This window comes from Acartia tonsa, chromosome 1, assembly GCF_053477335.1.
Source record: "Acartia tonsa isolate MP-2025a chromosome 1, ASM5347733v1, whole genome shotgun sequence".
NCBI lineage: Eukaryota > Metazoa > Arthropoda > Copepoda > Calanoida > Acartiidae > Acartia > Acartia tonsa.
This window is the reverse complement of record NC_137260.1, coordinates 52,739,207-52,759,707: the sequence shown is the minus strand read 5'-3', so window position 1 is coordinate 52,759,707 and position 20,501 is coordinate 52,739,207. Positions and strand designations below refer to the sequence as shown.

The following is a 20,501-nucleotide window of genomic DNA, read 5'->3' as shown; positions in this document are numbered from 1 at the left end:
ACAAAAGGCTTGTTTCCCCACCGCAAAAAGTATTTTCCTTTAGGATTAGGCAACTTTTTATCTCTAATATCAAAACAATCCCTCATCATGTGACCCTTTCTGTTGCAATAATAACAAATAAAACCACCTTGAATTGCGCCAATTAAAGGAATAAGTTCAGCTGGTCCACCAAATTCATCAGCTAAATCAATTTCACATTGATTTATTTCATATGACAAATTATCTTCATCACTAACCTGATCAATAGTTACAGGATTTGACTTGGAACCAACGCCACCAACCATCGTCTTAGCCAAAGCCATCTGGTTTGTTGTACATCCTCTAGCCATTGACCCTGAAATTTGATTAAATTGTAGCCCTTTAACAATCAATTGTGCTTTAACTATTAACTCTGTCCGAAACTTCGTTATATTTTATTTTATGTATTTAATATTTGTTGAGGCAGTAGTAGTCTCAAAAAAAGTTTAAAATTCATGTTTCATATTAATGCTCTATAATACCATGCTTAAATCTGATGGTTATATGTTAACCAATGTTATTTTTATATCATGTATTTATGATAACTATGTAATTAATGCATTAGGTGTTAATCAATGCATTTTTCAATGATTATATGTTAATCAATGTTTTTTTCTTAAAAAAATATTAAAAAGAAAAAAAAAAAACACATAAAGAAAAAAGGAAAATAAAAAAAAAAACACAAAAAGAGTTCTAAGGAACCAAAATAAATAAAAAAAAATGTGTATATGAAGTGTTTAAAGATCTGGAATAAAAATATATAAAAAACAAAAAAAAAAAATATGGCAGGTGTCATACCAGATCAACTATTATCTATTTAATAAGCGTTCAACGCTACTTATAATATCTATGATAATTAACATGTAAAAACCTATTGTTATATTTAATCTGAAATATTACAGTTTGAAATCCAGGTTCATGTTAAAGCCAGGGAGAAATGTGATGTATAGTCCCTTTCTTCCTGATTTAAGAGCAATGCATGTATTATATAGTTTAGCTTTTAGTTCTTGTGTCAACGGTTTCGGAGCAAGACATTGCTCTGCAACACGACACGAACATAAAAGTGAACAGTTGTCTTAATATTAATGTTATTATTGTATGTTAACCTTGTATTGAATTAATACACTTTATAAGAATATTTACCTGTTTGTTCTTCCTATTACTATACGTCAAAATATAACAATACACTAGGGTATTTCTTTTTTTGCATTTTCATTTCCTCTAGTTTGTTACTGCTTTTGACAAAAAATATTCTTGTTATTTACTTTGTTTATTTGTGTTTCATGATACAGACTCAAAATTATCTTCCTTACATTTTTTACTTTTTTAATTTACATGAAAATGTTTAAAGAAAAATGTTTGATGTCATACACTTTGTTGAAGACGCAATAGTTTGTTAGATTGGGGGGGGGGGGGTCATACCCCTCTCCAAGTTGACGCAAACTTTTTAATTGAATAACTTTCCTGTCCTCTCTTCTCTCATGGGATTCCAGGGTGTGGGAATGGGACAGCTGCCATTTGAAAAACTTTTTTTTACGTGGAACTTTTTATATTTTATTTTTATCTTTTATATTTTTAACAACAATACACGATTAATTAATCTAATATGTTTATGAAAAATAGAATTTGCTAAAAAAAAATGTTGCATATGTCCACTATTAGTAGGTATGAACTTTGTTAGTTTCTTGGTAATAAGTTCATTATAGAGTAGAAGACAATATGAATTATTTGGTATTCCTAATGTTTTTATCAGAGTCGTGCACAGTGATTCAACAGGCGGTTGTGAAACCATTAGGGGTGAAAAAGGGATAAGACAGACATACCCAATTACAAGTTTAACCGCCCTATCGCAAGCCAATTGTTTTAATAAAAACTTGCTGATCTTAACAAGAAATACCAACCCTTGTAGCTTGTAGGAAATCAAAGTCAACTAAGGGTTGAATTTAATTAAGAAATAAATTAGAAAACAAATAAAAACGCCCTTGTACAATCTTGATCAACGTTATTATTATTTGGGATGGTGTCCAGTATGTTTGTATAGTGTTAATTACAATGGGCTGTTTATCCCCAAAGTTTTATAATAACATTTCTTATTCGTTAGCTTAACAACTTAAGGGAACTTTCAAAGAGTTTTAATTGGTTGGTTTATTAATTTGAGTGTTTAAACAACTAATTATAATCTACAGAACTAGTAATTTTGTATATCATCAATGTGGATGCACATCAATCTATTAGACATTGTCATATCCCTTTAGATCCCTGTTTATATATAATGTTTTCATGCATGGGGATGAGATAAAATCATAGCATACCTAACTGAAATTTTATTCCTTCTATATCTAGATAGGTATGTCTATAAACTCCATAAATTAATTTATTCTTGAAGATAGGTATACCTAAATTCTTTAAGAAAAATAATGTCCAGTATCTTATAATATTGATTTTATTTACCTTGTATTGTATGAGATTGTATAAGTAGCAGAGACTTAGGTGTATGAGAATTGACGAATTATTGTTATTTCTCCTAATTATTATGTTGTAAATTCTACCTTAGGTAGCCTTTGTATTTTTGAGGGAGGAAGAAATGTTGTAAACTATTTCTGTTCCTTGGTGAGTGGGGAAAGTTGATAAGATTAATTGCAAATTTAGCCGAGCACGCAATTCTTTTGTTTAGTACATTATTTTGTAAGGGGTGTAGCTATAAGATATTTATTGGAGAAAAAATATTCTTAACCTATTTGCAATTTAAAAAAAAATGAGTACCCCTGCCCAACACCTCACCCCTTCATCCTAGCTTTTTTTGTATGACTAAATAGATTTTAAATTCTTTGATTCCCGCTGTACAACATAAATACTGATACTATCGCAGACATTAAGCAAAAATTACCAGCTACAATTAACCATACATTTTTTGTAATATAAACTAGATTTTAAAAGGAGTTTTGCTTGAAGCTACACCTTGTATACCATTTGATCCAGATGATATGAAAAGCTAACAAAAATTCTTTATTTTTGCACACAATAGATTTACACCTCTTTCCTCCCCCTTCCTTCCTACAGCCCCCTGCTAGGCAGACATACTTCCCTGTTAAGCTGTAGAGCTTTTATTGTATCAAATACACAAACTTTAGTCAAATGTGATAATTAAAGATGTCGTTACATTTAATACATAGTATTTCTGTAAAAAATGCTTTGAACACGAGTAAAAATAAAAACTTTAGAAATTAACAGTCAACTATAAGGTCAACATAATCAATGACAGCGTATGTCAACATTCAACTTGTTTTAGTAGGGTTGATTTCCTAATATATACCAGTGCATACTGTGTCCCTCTGTTTAATTTTATATTAAGGAAAACTATTTTGTTTTCTTTGTCATTAATTTAACAATATCCTGCATAAGTTACCTAATAAAAAAAAATTTGAAAAATTTTACAACAATTCCATTCAAAGTTTTTAAAATGGCACACAGACAAACATACAAACATCCTATTTACTTTAAATCCTAATTCAGACTATTCTGAGTCAATGGCATTTATAATTTTCTTCTTGAGATTAACATTTTCTTTTTCCTGTTGATTGGAAGGTTAAGTTTGCACATTCCACCATAATCGAAAGTAGACTACAAACAAACCTTCGACAAAAAGGATTTTTTATGCTTATTTTAGGTTGATTAGTTGTGAATTTGTAGGGCCCTGTAGGGGCTGAAACCATGAATTGTAAGTTTAAATTAGTGGTTCATGGGTTTATGTGTTCCACTTGTCGGTTTGAGGAATATTACCGATGATTTTGAATTTTCACAACATGTCTCCTTCCTTTTGCAAAATACACATCCCCTGGAAATTCTGCTAATTGCAAATAAATTTTGCTCTTCTCATTTCATTATGAAAAAGTTTGTACACAATTTTTCAATAAACATTAGATAATGATAATATAGCATCTATTTTATAGAATATGGTTGTCTTTTTGTCTAATCTATTCAGCCAAGTAAATTGACTGTATCTTTGCTTATTGACAGATTTTTAAAAAAATCTAATGCAGTCTATTTGACCTAGTCCTTTTTTGTTGATATTTATTAACAATACCTACCAAAAGTAGAGAAATTTTTAACAGAATTATTCTTGTTTTAAAATCAAATCAAAATCTTCGGATATTTTTAAATTGATTCAAATAAAACATCTGTTAGTTTCTTTCTATTGGCCTGTATTTCAATATTTCAAATACAAAGTGAATGTTTAATCTTATACAAATAGACAGCGATATTTGTAAATTCAACAAGGATGACAACATCCGAACAAGTGGATCCAAATATATAAGATAGGGAGCAAAAGAACTAAAAATTATAGAATTGTAAATTCTGATAAAAAAGGACGTACTTACCCTATTCTAAGAATTATAGAATTGCTTAGCTTTCGAGATTATACCTTAATGTTATATGAATCTTCACACAAGGCTTTAAATCCAGAACAGGTCTTACATAATCTTTAAGCTGTACTGGTGGATATTACTTAGTTATAGAGGAGCTTTTCTCTTGAAAAAAGGTAGAATGAAGAGAAAATGCTTATGTAAACTAAAGCTATTGGAAAAAGTGAATAGGTATAGGAGGAAAGCTTTCATATGCTTTATATAGACAGAGAAAGAGAGAAAACATGGGGGCAAAAAGATTTGGCGTAGAGATAAATAGTGGTAAAAATCCTAGAAATCGAAAGTAGAAAACCCCAAAACCCACTCTCTCATTATTACAAATAAAAAGGTTATTTACGGTGATACTTTTAGGTCAGGATAGAGTAAGGTTAAGGGCAGCCCGAATGAATAAAGCTCCATAGGGGTACACATAAGTTCTCAATAAAGCTTTTTGGGGGGAGAGGAAGGGGGGGATATGTGTTGTTCAATGTCCATTCAAGGGATATTGCCAAATAGTTCTCTCTCGTGTCCAACTTTTTAAGACAAGAACATAAATAAAGAAGCCTGGCTATTACGCCATTAACAAAGGCGTACTTAGGGGTGATTATAGTAATATAAAGTTAAAGTGTATGTCTGGCCCAACTTAAAGTAATTTATTTTGAGAATAATGAGTAATTTAATTGGAAAATTAAACATTATACGAAAAAGCCTAGTCATAAATAAAGAATTAGAATTAAACTCAAGACTTTAAAAGAGCGAAGCTTCACTTTAACTAACATATGTCTGTACACCTGTCTGTATGAAAAAAAGTAACTTTTTTTTCATTTGACTCTCCCTAAATCCACAGCAGACAAAGATTATTAAAATGAGTTATTCAATATATCAGACATGATCTATGCATGAATTTTTCAATGAATGTTTGGTTAAGGGGTTACCAAGATCAACTCTCTCTCCCTCTTTTATTATCTTCATGCCTTGGCCATACTTCAGTACAGCATATGAAACTTGTACTGATAAAATGGAGAAGCTTTTGTCTTACTATGATTAAATTTCTAGTATCGCTTCAAAACCCCGATTAATATTCGGTGGATTAGAACTGGTTCTCATCCATATTGAAAAAATATGTATAGCATCGTATTGTATCCAGTTATCTACAAATATGAAAATGTACAATCATAAGCCTGTGCACGGGCTAAAAAATAGTTTTAATCTTATAATTGTACATTTTTATATCTTCGGAAAGTTGTTTATAATACCATGCGATAGATAACTATAATTTAAGCATTTTTAAAAAATCTGTCGTAAATTCTAGATACCTTCTTTTTAGATTATTTAATATTTATATTAGTTTTGTCACAAATTCTTGACAGACTATACAAAATTTAGTAATCAAAGATCACAAGCTTTATCAATCATGACTAGGTATAAGGAATAACCATCGTAGTTAAATCGATCTACATCCCTTAACTGCCCCAACTATTTATTGCTTTCATAGCAAGATTATAAATGAAAATTGTATGAAGATTTATTTATTGTGAATTGGCAAATCCCTAGATCCCTGCCATGAATCTAGTCCCCATGCCAAGAAAGGAACAGTTAAAAGTGGAGTTAAGATAAAACTGAAGATAATCAAAGATACCACTGTAATTAATTTTGAAATTTGTCTACGTTTTTAGACCCTATAAAACACTTCTCATTTTAATCACTTGCAAGAAAAAGAAACGTAATTAATACAAACAAGAACAAGTCTAAAAAGAACAGTAATGACCACGAGTAGCGTAACAAAAAAATATATAAATGTCAAAGTTAAATGTACAACATTGTAAAATTAAGTTTTGAAGAATGTTAGAATTTTCTCTATAGAAGGTTTTGTCAATAAATCACTGATTATGTGTGTTGCTGTAATGTGACCTTATTTATTTCAAGAAATCTTTTTTACATGTATATTAAAATCCACCAATAAAAGAAGTGTATTCATCAAAAAAGAAAGAGTGTACATTAAACATAAACATATTTGATATAGAGTAGCTGCGATGCTTAAAACTTGAAATATTCAAAACTTAGGTTTAGTTAACTTAAAGAATATAAATTCTATATTCCATTTAGATTTAGATATTCTTATTTAGGATTTAGAATTTAACTTTAAAGAAATTCATAAATTCAAAAGAATTTTTTCTATTTCTATTTCCCCAAATTTTATTTCAAATTAATTAAAATCTAAAGAAATTTTACTTTTAATTTTCTAAGCAAATTTGTAAATGCTGGACATTATTATGGACAAGTTTTTTCTCGACTTTTTTTGTGTTGTGTAAATGTTATGTTGTGTTGAAACTTTACAGAATTACAGAATTACAGGGAAGTACGGATATTTTCCAGTATGGCTTTCAAACCGATTGATATCCGCTGGATTAAAACCAGTTCCCAATTTCCTTTTTTCCTATCCCTCTTACCCTGACATTGTACAGACAGAATAGGTCTAGCTAGGATTTGAATGATTGATGAGGGCTGAATAGGGTTCTGGCTTTCACATTTTTATCATTTTATACGTAAAAAAACAGGTTTATTGCTACGTCAAACAAAAATGGATTTTTTCGAAAGCGCATGAACCAAAAAATACTCGAAATCATACAATCATTAAACTAACTACATTAATTTTATTATTTCTAATAATCAAACATGTAGATGTAGGGTCAGACAGACCAACTTCAAGATAATAGAGGTGTATCGACTTAAAATTATCATGTTTTGTTATCTTAAAACATGATTATTTAAAAACAAGGATGACAACATCCATAAGTAGCGAAGCACAAACAATTAAATAAGAATTTAGATATTAGTTGTCAAAAGCATGTATATTAGGAAAAAATCACGAAACCTTTTCAACATTTGTTTTTAATTTGACTAACAGACTAACGGTCAAAGTAAATTACATACTGGATGCTCAAAATAACGGGAAATTTAATTTTGATATTTTTAACTACAAAAATAAAAAAAACGGACCATAAACACCAAAGATATGAGGAAAAATGTGAAAAATATAAAAATAGCCAAAAACCTGCAAAAAGACAGTCTGACCGCCATTGATGTTTTCTTGAAACGACAGGAAATTTAATTTTTATATCTATAACTGAAAAACTTTGGAAATCGGGCCGTAAATATCAAAGTTACGGAGAAAAATGTAAAAAATACAAAAATAGCCTAAAACCTGCTTAAAGGCAGTCTGACCGTCATAGTTGTTTTCTTAAAACGACAGGAAATTTTATTTTGTTACTATAACTGAAAAAATTTTGGAAATCGGACCATAAACACCAAAGATATGGAGAAAAATGTGAAAAATACAAAAATAGCCTAAAACCTGCTAAAAAGCGGTCCTACTGCCATTGATGTTTCATAGTTAATTGTGCTCTTTAATAATGGGAATGTTGTCAAAAAATTTCAGCTTTTTATCATTTATAGGAGCCGAGAAAATCACGTTTCCCCCAAACTAAGACGGACATACGGACATACGGACATACGGACATACGGACATACGGACGGACGGACATTTCAAATTATAGAGTAGCTTCGCTACTAAAAAATTGAAGATTACATGATAAGGTAGCTAAAGGATAACTTGCAGAGTGATTTGATAAGATTTAAATTTCAACACAATATCTATTTATTGTTTTTTTTATGGAAAATATTATATAGTTCGATATAAGACTCCATTTAAATTATCTTCAAATAAATCAAAACATAAAAACTAAAAAACTAGTTATTTATAAATTTTTCTTTTGTACTATACACAACACAAAAGTATGCTAACGTTCTTGTTTTCAATATGATACCGATAAAAACTAGATAAATTATATTTACTTTGTGTTTAAAATTGAAATTTTATTCCAAGTATTAACATATTTTAATAGAATATAAGCAATATATCATATGCATGGATTATATGTTTAAGTAGAAGCCATAAAGAAAAATTACTTTAAACCATTGCAATAGAATATATCAGGATTCATACAACTTCTGACTTTACACCAGAGACCAGTATAAAGCTTCCCTGAAAATTATAGATCTATCGGTTCAGTAGTTCATCTGATCTAACTAAACACAAAAAAATATAATTACTTTAGTATAGAGAATTAGGGGTTTATGATGCTTTTAGGAAACATGAATGTCTTTAACAATATGTATGAATATTTTATATGAATGTCTCATTTTTTTGTGTTTGTTTGGGCAGACTACATAGAGCACTCTAGATTAATAAACAGGTAGTTTATTCAGCTCCTAAAGGCTCGATAGCACACAAAACGTCAATAAACAAGGATGGCAATATCAATAAGCGCAACTTAAAGATACAAAAACAAAATATCAAGGATTTATAAGACAAATTAATCTGTAGAGTAAATGTTGATGTATCATAGGAATCATCTCAAGAACTTTCAGAGTCCTATTTCAAATAGCAGCCAATTGTTTATTTTTATATTAAAAAGCATCTTTTGGTATTCTATAGTATGTTTCTATGTTAAGTTAATTTTTGAACTCTTCCTAGAGAGAGAAAATAAGGAGTGCCTTCCAGACTTTCTTTTTAAAAGATCCCTTAAGAAATAGACAAATTGTTTTTAAATCTCTTAAGACAAGGCTTAGCTATAAAGAATTATTTTAAGTTTAATATCATTTAAAGTTGTTAAACTATAGATTAACAGTAAACAACAACAAAAAAGCAATTTTCAAATAATGATTGTAAAACAAAAACGGACGGAATACCAAAATCTAAATGAAGAAAATCTTCATTTTTAATGGTCTTTTACATTTAAAGTTTTAAAGTTAAAATATTTTAAACAATTATGTAATAAATCATTGGTTATTACGTTGCAAAGACCAAAAATAATGAGTTAATTTGCTAACAATTGAAATATTACCAGAAATATTTGATTTTTTTTGCATTTCATATTGTTTTTCATAGTATTATTTTCCTTATATGTATATCATTAGTAGCATAGCAACTTTATAATGTCAGAACGTTATACTTCAGTAAACGATAAAATTTCTTGTTTATTGGTAGATTTTAATAAAAAAAACAGTTTTCTTTTTATCCAAAATACCTACAAAAACAAAGTAACAAAACATTTTAATTCTTGAAAATATGATTGTTAGCTTGTAATTGCTGCCGTCCTTTTTTTTGCAAGAATTTCAACGAATGCTACAAATTTCTATTTTGACAATTATCTGTGAAGGGTTATTCTTGTAAAACCACGAAGATGCCTTCTTTGGGTTTACTCCAGGGATCAAGGAAAAATTAAATAGCTAATTATTCTCATTCCACTTTAAGCTAACAAAATTTAAGTTGAAAAAAGAAAAGTAAACCCTAATAATCTGATTTGCTTATATCCATTCAATGTAAGGATTAAAAAGCAACAAGTCAATTCGTGATAAAGACTTTTTAAGAGATAAAAAGACTATGCTTTAATTACTCCTCTTTAAGAAATCAAACCCTTATTTATTTAATCCTTTATTTCTGTATTGATTTCCTTGAGCCCGTCACAGCAGGTTTCCTGTCCAACTAAATTCTTGGTAATATCTCTCCAATGCAATGGTTAGAGGAACATAATTACCCCTCCCCCCCCCCCCCAATTTTTTATTTAAAAAGGATTATTTGTGATGTTTTAGTTAGTTTTGTTAAAAGAAAGGTAATGGTCACAAAGAGGCTTTCCTGTAGTGGATAGAAGAAATTTTTTGAAATAATGAAAGAAAAAGGGGAGGGGGTGACTTTGATGGTCCTTAAAGTTAAAAATGGGATACTACCAAATTCTTCAGATGTTTTCTTCATAAATAATAGGCATTTCACTATTTTACATATACCATCAACAGAGGATAGACAATGACGAATAAATATTCTACAACACTTTCTTTCTCTCGTTTTTACCAATGAAAATGTCAATAATTTTATACATGTCAGAGGATTAATCTATCGTCCCAGTGCCAATCCCTGTATCCCTGATCATGAACCATAAGTTAGGATTATACATGACAAGTTTTTTGCCTTTGTGCATTTTTATTGGTTTTAAATTATTTTTTGAAGCCAGGGACTCGGGGTTAGGACAATCGTTGTAAAGATTATATGCTCTCCCTTTCTAACTTTAACATAATACAAATATCTTATATTCCATTAATTTTTATTAAAAAATTATGCATCATAAAATGGCTGGCATGAAAAAAATGTGACAAAATTGTCAAATATTATGAGGCATAAATTGGATTATGTAGATTTTATATGTATCCTTCCTTTTATTTAAGCATTGCTTCTATATAATTAAGATTTCTTACTGAGTTCGACCAAGCATGAGCTAGATTTTTTAAATCTTTAAGAACATAATTTGCTAACAAAAAAGTTAATTTTCAAATGTAATATTTATCTCTTTTGCTGCAAAAATGTAGTTTGGACAAAAAATTTCCTTGTTTTCCCCTATTTTTTATGGATATACCATAAAAAGTTATGGTCGGATTTATGCTAGCAAAATTGTAACGACAAAATTTAGGGAATATTTTTCTCACTTTTGTGTTGTTAAACGTATTAGACTGAATTTGAAATGCAGAATTAGCAGGATGTTGGTCGGACATACGGACATGCTTTAGTAATAGAGTAGCTATCTTTTAAAATTAAGATCACAATTTTTTGACAATCAATTTCAACTCACAGAAATAAACAAGAGCATTGAGATGAGCTTGGAGCCCGCGGACAACCAGCATAACAGGATTGAGGATGTGATGAACGGCAACATGGAGGACATGAAGACAGAGGAGTCGTTGTCCAGCCGTGACAGCTTCCTGACCTCCAGTGACAATGATGATGATGACCCTGTGACACTGAATGAATCCTACACCAGCATGACCATAACCAGACAACAGAACACCAACAATGATGACGAAGGAGTGCCTGATAATAATACATTCAGCTCACTTATCAGTGATTGTGACATAATGTGCGGCGCCGGAGGCAACAAAGATTTTTATGACGGTGGTGGCAGAAAAAAGCTAAATCTCAGTGACTCAGATGTTAGTTCTGGAGAAGAGGGAGGTCATAATGTCATCAACAATACACAGTTGTATACTGAGAATTACGAGGGGGAGGGTGTAACTGTACATCTGGAACCCACAACAGCTACCCCTCCGACCACTCCCAAAACAATAAATGAGGATGAAACCAATAATATAGAAGTCAAAGATCAGGATGAAGTGTATGAAGGTGAGCAAATCATGCAAGCCTCTCTTGTTGAAACACAGGATACACAAACTAATCATATTCAACAAGCAAATTTTGCATCCTTGCATCAACAAAAAGATGAACAAAATACTAGTGTGGATGAATTTGACGACACAAAGGTGTTGGATGATAATGCAGCAACTAATCTTGACCCCGCCGCTGATCTTGTTATCATTTCAGAGGAAACTGCGGTGCAGGATGTTCAAATTAAATATGAACAAAGCTTGACTGAAACTTTTGTTGAGGATGTCACGGTTAATCTTTCCGAGACAGATGTGTGGGACAAACGAACTGTTACAGACACGGGCTCCGATCACATGTCCTCAATGTCATCGACGGATGAATTGTCAACATCGTCAAGAGACGCGGGTGTCAGCGATAAGTTACGGAATCCTGAGCTCAGCGCAATCCAAGAGAAAAGGGTGACAACCATGATCCAGAGAATTGAGAAAATCAGCAAGACTGGCGGACAATTCAATCATAAACTTTCCGCGTCAAGTCTTCTTGACTCTCCGAGAATCAGCGCTAGCCCAAGAGACTCACCGAGACTGACCGCAGGCCCGAAAGACTCTCCGAGGCTCTCCGCTGGTTCCAGAGACTCCCCGAGGCTTAGCGCGGGTCCCAGAGACTCGCCAAGGTTGACCGCTGGTCCCAAAGACTCTCCTCGCATGGATGGTGGGGCAAGAAAAGTGGACATTGTGGTGGATTCTTATGAAGTTCAGCTAGAAAAAAGGTAAGAAATATTGGTAAAATATGAAAATTGCGCCATCCTCAGTGACATTTACATATATTGAAACTAGTCATTTAGAAATCTTTCAAGGAAAAATACGATTTTATATTTCATGGCTGTTTGACAATTTAAAGGATATATGCAATTTTTTCATTCTTAAATGCAGGCGTCTTGACGTCTTATTTCCTTAGGAAAAAAATGTCACACACACACACACCTAAACATCTGTATAAACATAAATATTCAAAATGTATATTTTAACATTTTAAAAACATGTATATCAACAAGTTAGCGCTGAAACATGCTTAATGTTTAAGAACAAGCATGTACAATAGCGTAGCAATAGAAAAATAACATTTTGATGAATAGAAAAATATATTTAAAATTATTTTCGTAATGCTGCTCATAAAATTTGAAAGGCCTAAGTAGTCATTTTAAGTAGTAAAGTTATTTGTCTGTAGCTTAAGATTTCGACAAATGCTGAACCGATTAAGTCCCGGAATGGTTTTAGGCTCTTTTTTTGCTTTTCCCTATCAATTCGATTTCCAAGCCCCTAGCTAGATACTAAGAGCGCAACCGCTAGGTTTATATATTTGACGTACAAAATTCACCAGAAATAGAGTAGTTTTGATACAAAAATGTATGTACATATAATGTGAGTTTCATATGAGAATAAGGCGCATATATTGATGCTTAATTGACATTGGGTAGTTTAAAATTTATATTTTACAGCACGTGTAGCTTGAATGCTAGAGTTAGGCTTTTTATGGACGTTTTAGATTTAAATTTATGTTTTAATGTAAAAATTTAGTTTTTATCTCAAATACACATTTTTGTAAACTTTTAGTATTAAACTATACAGGTAAACATGAATGAACAAAATTGCTCAACCATTAATTTTACTAAAGAAATATTCTTGTGTCATTGAATAATACTTTACTGTTCATTTTTGCTTCAAGAGTAGGTATGTTAGCTGTTTTTGATTCGTCACTTATATACGTGTTTTTTTTTCTACGGAAATGTTTTGTAAAAAACTACTATTTTGATGTCCCCAAGGCAAATGATAAAGTGTTGACAAAATATAACTTTATGACATCAGACCAACAGTTTTTATACAACTTGTAATTTTTCTTTATATTTAGTAGCGAAGCTACTATACAAATCAACTTTAAAGTCATGTCAGTTGGTTGAGTAATATTTCCACAATCATTCTTATGTTATATAAAATTAGCGGGTGCGCCAAGAGTATCTAGGAGCTCTGTAATATGCGAAAGTAAAGGAATGGTTAGAAAAATAGACTAAAACCATCCCGGGGCCTTTGTTAAGCTTCTCTGTGGCCGAGAACTCATAAAGTTCATTAGATATCGAATTCTTAAGCTGCTGGCAAAAAATTTAAAAAATAGAATGACCTTTCAAACTCAAATTTGTTTGTATTTAAAGAAAAATTGCTTTTAAAATAGAAATATAATTGGTTTAAAGATTTTCTCACAAATTTTAATTACAGATAATTAGTACTGTTGCGGCAATTATTATTTTAAAAAGTGTTAGAGGGCTTTTTAAATATACATTTCTTCATTTATAAAGAAAAGCAAAATTATTGTGTTTAAAAGATTCAAATGTTATTCTTGTAACAAGGGTTAATATATCCATAAGAAGAGCAGCAATATAAAATACAATAAAATCTTGTCTACAAAAAACGGGCGTATTGATATGCCCAAATTATAAGGTAGCTGTCTACTTACAATGCAATGTATAGTTTTCAACTTTGTAATTTCAACTGCAATTTGTTTTACTATTTACAAAATTGAGGAAGGCATTATTCTTATCACCTCTGTAGTATAATATATTGTTTTGCTTCGCAGCTACTCTATTATTTGACTCTGTCTGTTCGTATGACCGAGTCACCTCGTTTACTGTAGTTCTCAATATATGTAAAAACATAAACAAAAGATTTTAATATATTTTCTAGTATGGCTTCGAAACTGATTAATATCCGATTTATTAGAACCACTTCTCAGCCATACTGAAAAATAATTTTCATCATCCAGTTACAGACAATTTACAACGAATATAAAAATAGAAATCACTGAAGCTGTCTATAATACGATGCAATAAATAACTATTACTGAATTGGGGTTTACTAAATATTTTCATTTCACAAAAATTGTTGTATTGTTACAAATTTGCTTATTATGGACATGGCTGTATTTGCTAAGCATAATACTAATGTATAATGTATATTTTTAAAGATATTTAAATTGAACCTATACGCATTATGTAAGTCTATAAATTGCTATCATAAGCAATTTAAATATTTATCAAATCGCGCCGACAATCTATAATATTGATATAGCAAGTTGAGAAAAAAATCCTACACCCTTTTTCTCTAGATATCTATCTCAATCTATTTATTTACTTAATTCTGTCTACAATTTGCAGTCTGGCTGTATACAATAATTACCTCTCTAAATTTGCTAATATTTTAGCAACATGTGAGCCAAATTAGGACTGTAATTAATTTTTGCAACTTAAAAAATTTGTTGCTGGAATTAAGACATTTACTATTTTAAAGCAAAAAAAATTGTTTGATCTTTTTAAAGACTTTTCGGGGTGTAAAAAATACATAAAACGACGACCCTGATTACTTTTAGCGCGTCTACAACAACACATTGCCGGGCAGATTTGTTTTGTTGAAAAATTACCTTCAATTAGAGGCCTTTGTGCTTTTGGATGCCCGAAAAATTGTTTCATTGAACCCAACTTAAGTGGTATAAAGAAATGGGATGAGCATTGCTCTAGGCCTTGCCTCAGGGATACAGGGATGCGAGTTGGGACATTGGGATAAATTTTAATCTTCGCCACTCTTCATTACATTTTTTTGGGCTTTTCATTGGCTAAGAATATTAAAATTTTTCTCTGTAAAGGATTACATATTTTTTGTCTATTTGGAAAATTAAAAAACAAAAACAAAAATATCACTGTTTTCCGATGATTGGGTGATAGGTATTCCTCTTTCTTCAATTGACCTATACCTGTATCCTTGGGCTAAGCCCATAGTTCAAGGGTTATCAACGAATCGATCATGCAATTTTTTAATAAATTAAAATTCCATTAAATCACATTTAAAACATCCGTTTAAAATGAAAATTTTGCATATTAATTAGCAATAAAATGTTAGCAAAAAAATATTGGGTGAGAAAATCAGGCAACGATGGTTTCTGGGAATCTGAGCATTTTTAAAGGAACGTCTGTGAGATCAAATTTAATGGGCTTTCTCATTCTGAGATATTTGTCTCAAAGGCCAGGGAAATATTTTAGATCAATAGAATTAGATTATATCAACATTAAAAAAAATTGACTTGTCGTATTTTGAAAATAGGGTTTTATAATAGATTTATTATTACTTCAATCTTACACCAGATTTTCATGTTTTTATAAAGTTAAACTTGCAGCGGGCTAAAATAATGATTGCCCCCTTTACTCCCCCCTCCTACTGAGCTCGATCTTTAAATCGTTTATAGGTGATTTAAACCGGGGCGATTCATTTGGCGCACCATCAAATTATTAATATCAATCTTTAAATCGAATTTGCATGGGCGATTTGAATCGGGCAGTGGCGCGGGCCCGGCGCGGCAATGGCACTCGCCGAGTGCCATTGCCGAACCAAATCGGGGTGATTTATTTAATAAATAAATATTTTTTTTCATATACTTTAATATTTTATTGCAAAACTATCGTGAAAACATTTTTATAGTTATTTTTAAAATAAATTATATATTAATGTTTTATATAAAATACCATACGGACACGGCATTTTATATAAAATACCTTACTGACACTGCTTAAGTAATAAAGTTGTACTGGCGCGGATCGATATTTTAGTGAGTGCGCAGGCGATTTAGCAACACCGCGCCGAAAATCTTTTAAAAATCCATGTTTTATAGACGCGCTGTGGCTTAACACCAACGCACCTACGGTTCACCTCTGAATCGCCCCGGTTTAAATCACCATAAAAACGATTTAAAGATCAAGCTCAGGATGAACGAATTGACCAATAAATCAGTTCCATGTTAGCTAGCTAAATTGACGACAATTTTTCCCCTGTCATAATAAGAACAAGAAATATTTATTAATAAGCATTCATAATATATTAGCTATGGTCGTGTTTATTTATGTAATTGAACACGAAAAATATTCGTGGCTAATTTATGATTATAGAGACTCTTCTTAGTATTCCATATATAGGCCATGTTACAATCATATCTACAAGCTTATTCACACATATGATAACACTATAATACACATAAACAGTCATATTCAAACTCCATGGATATAGAGATATGATAATGGACTACATTTTTTTTCTTTTTCCAAATTTTTTTCCTGAAATTTTGGGTCTACAAGCTTATTATTATTATGTGGAATAAAATGGTGTAGATATAATGTAGCACTATTATTCTCTTCATCCCTGGAATAAGGTACAAGTCCTATTCAAAATCTTAGATCAAGACATACAAAGGATTTGAATATCTGCATGTATACAAATATAAATTGGATGTAATGTATATTTACACCTATATCAACTGGGCAGCTCAAAATATTACCATCTCTGTAGAATTTTCGAGAAAAAATCCTAGATTACTTTTGCTTTTAAATTAGCTTTTTTATTCCGGTTTTGTTTAACAAATTTAAGTGGTAAGTTATGGCAGATTTAAAAATTAACTATTTTTTCCACTTGGTCACTGATAAAACTATACTGCAAGTTAAAAGTGTATAAAAAGGGAGTATTTTTAAAGAAAATCATTCTTAGCTGCCCAACCATCTGCATATCATCCTAAAGTTTATATGTTACATATGTATGTACTAGAGTTGGCTCGATATGATTATCTCCCTATTGGCTAGTTTTCTATATGCATATCTATTTCTCAATAAATCTATTTTCCTCACCCGGCATTACTATCTAAAAGAAAGTAAATATTTAATAATTTAAATGATTTTTAAAAGATTTTTTTAAATTATATTTTTTTTTACATTACCATCACCAAAGGGTTAATGATGATGATTACAATTTTAGTTTAATATTTGAACACACAAAATGTCGCCACAATCGAATTCTTTTAAAACATAGTTTTCTTAAATTTATCATATTATAAATTTAAATTTTCTTTTTTATGATTAGAAATTAAATACATTGATATAAGGTAAATAGCAACATGAAATGAAAAAAATGAATTTATTTTAAATAAAGTAAAATAATGGGTCTTATCGTTCTGGGCAATGAGAGTTTATTATGGATTATTGGAGCACTATGAGTTTTAATCATATATTCCTTGGAAAACTTGAGCTCGTTTATAGACATTTATTTCCTATATAGATCTGACATGGATCTTGAAGCAATTAAGCAGGCCGTTTTGTACATGTTAAAAATTGGAAGATTTCATCAAATAAAAGTAATCGCAAATATACTTAGTAAATGACTAAACTATGCTCATATTTAGTAAAAATTAGGGAAATAGGATTTGACCATGGAAAATCTATTATTCTTCTTTCCTATGCTATCGTTTAAAAATTTAGTTTTGTGGCTGGTAAATATTGGTGAGATGAAAGAATTGTAGATTTATTTGTTCTTATCCTCTTTCCCTGGTTACAAATTATCAATGTCTAACTCATGGCCATGGAAAAGGAATGCTGTCCAGCTATTTAAATTGATTTGAATTATATAATTTTTGTGAAGTGTTTCATGCATTTTATGATAATCTAACGAATGCATCCGAATCATCTAAGGGACTTTATATTCTAAGAGGTACAAAACAAAGCTTAAAAAGGATGTAAGTAAATATGTGGATGGATAGGAAAATTGGGCTAATTACCTATGTGTTCTAAGAAATTTACTACCCACGAAAAGCAGAATTTCAAGACTGATTTATCGTCCCTACAGCTCAAAATAATGAATCAATGACAAGATATTATTGTATAATATTCAATTCTAATTTTCATTTAAATTCTATCTAGAGTGAATCTTTAATTTTAAAACATTTTTATTCATTTTTTCTATTTTTAAGGTAAGTTTGATGTTTATGGGAGAAAGTTTAGATTGCCTACATATGTTATATTATCTAATTTCAACTTACACAGTTAGAGCCAGGAACAAAGTACTAGAAACCAAAAAAAGTATTAGGTTATGACTTAATTTTGTATTCAATAGCGAACATCTATACAATTCTTAGCTTCAATGCTATTTGGATAACTTTTATACTTAAAATATTATGCATTTTTTATAACCCAAATTATTTTTGGGCGCTTTGCGCTGTTTAATATATTATTGAGATATTTGGCATTTTTATCATTTCATGTAAAATGTGATAGTATTCTTTTTACAGTTCAGGTAATTTTCATTATCCAATCATCAAAAAAAACCTATATGTCATAAAAAATGAATTGTACGTGAACTCAAATAATATAGAGTACACATTTTCGGCTCTAACTGTAAGATATTATTGAAGTAAACACTGGCATACAAATAGCAAACATAGTTTGACAATAGCATAAACACCAACATACCACAATCTTTGTCTTCTTTGTTTGCTTCCATGTGTATTCTATATCAGGGAGGGAGGGGACATTGGACTGTTTATTACAGTAGTCCCCAAAGTTTTATGATAACTTTTTCTTATTCATTGGCTTATAACTTGGATGGTTTATCAAGTTGAGTGTCCAATCGTTTCAACTAATCGTAATTATAGAAGGGTAAATTTTGTGTTTCATCATTAGGGATGAACATCAATTTATCGACCATTGTCTTATCCCTTTAGATCCCTGGTATGAATGTGTATATGTTTACACTATTACAGAGTTTCAAGTAGTAGTAGGGCTTGTCAAATTTGGTGGGCATTCGGTTTCGCAAGTTAGCTATTTATATGCTTTAACTCAAATGATAACTTTATCGTAAACTAGTGGCCTGAATGTCATATTTAGTGATTTATTTACAATACAAGTCAAAGTTTTATTTTGAGTAAACTTGACCCTTATTGTCAAAACGGCTTCGATTTCATCTATATGATTAAATTTTACTTAAATATTTTCTTTATTACTGTAAAACACTTCATTGCCGTCAATATTGTTGTATCCTTGTTATAGCTGCACTATTTAGGGACCTATCATCAATCTTGCTTCTTTTGAATATATAAGATTATTAATTTAGCGGAAATGATCGCGCTGCACCTTGAAAATTAGTTAGGATAAATATAACACAAGTATTTTAAAGCTAAATAAAGAACTTTATTTGTTTGTCTTCTTAATTTTGGTCAACCATTTTAAATATTTTTAAAAGGTATATTTTCAAGTATTTATAAAGATGATTTTAGAAAAAATATGCTTAAAATTGGTTAGATATTTGATAGTTTACTATACTTAATAGGTAAGTGGTAAATAAAAACGTTTCTACTCTAAAATTTCGTACTTCTCATCTAAAACATAACAGCGTTATTGGGTATAGACCCTTTCTTGGCAACGCACCTTAAGGGGCGATTCTTCGTATTTTTAACAGTAGCTTTTCTCCTAATTCTAGCCCCTGCGTGGGGCTCTAACCCCTCGGGACCAATTGTCTAATCCTGTGGGACAATCACCTAACCCAATATAACATAACCTAACCTAAAATATCCTATAAAAAGCCGTTTTAAAAACACGACGAATCGCCCCTTAAGGGGCGTTGCCACGAAAGGGACTATTCCTGGAAAATGAATTTCCATGGGGTAAACGTAATTGTCTTAGCTAAAATATAGATATGCTTCTAATACCTATAACAAAAAAGTATGCATCTAAATAACTAATAACATTATCTAGGATTTTGTTTGGCTTTTCTATTTCAATTCATTCATTGTTATATTTCTGCACTTCGCTTTAAATTAATACTGACATCCTTGTTAAAAAAACACTTACAATTCCTAATGTAGCACTATTAATATAACAAAGCCATCATATTTATGTTTATCTATTGTTGTTATCATTTAATGCATTTTGTCAACGCAAATGTACTTATTCAATGTTTGCAATGGAAATAATGTACAAATGGAAAGATTATTACTTGGATCTTATACCAGAT

The 20,501-nt window shown here is 30.5% G+C and overlaps 3 protein-coding genes across 3 annotated transcripts in view; all 3 read left to right on the top strand.

The window, feature by feature from the left end:
* The window catches only part of Alg7 (Alg7 dolichyl-phosphate N-acetylglucosaminephosphotransferase), a 570,179-nt gene that overhangs the window by 132,175 nt on the left and 417,503 nt on the right, over window positions 1-20,501 (top strand). The gene's annotated exons all lie outside the window — the stretch shown is intronic.
* The window catches only part of LOC145331062 (uncharacterized), a 557,608-nt gene that overhangs the window by 132,182 nt on the left and 404,925 nt on the right, over window positions 1-20,501 (top strand). The window lies entirely within an intron of this gene.
* The window catches only part of LOC145323800 (uncharacterized), a 62,439-nt gene continuing 53,047 nt past the window's right edge, over window positions 11,110-20,501 (top strand). Inside the window, exon 1 of the mRNA XM_080166359.1 lies at window positions 11,110-12,403. Coding sequence (XP_080022485.1) covers window positions 11,127-12,403 — 1,277 coding nt within the window. The 5' untranslated portion in view covers window positions 11,110-11,126. The remainder of the gene's footprint in view (window positions 12,404-20,501) is intronic.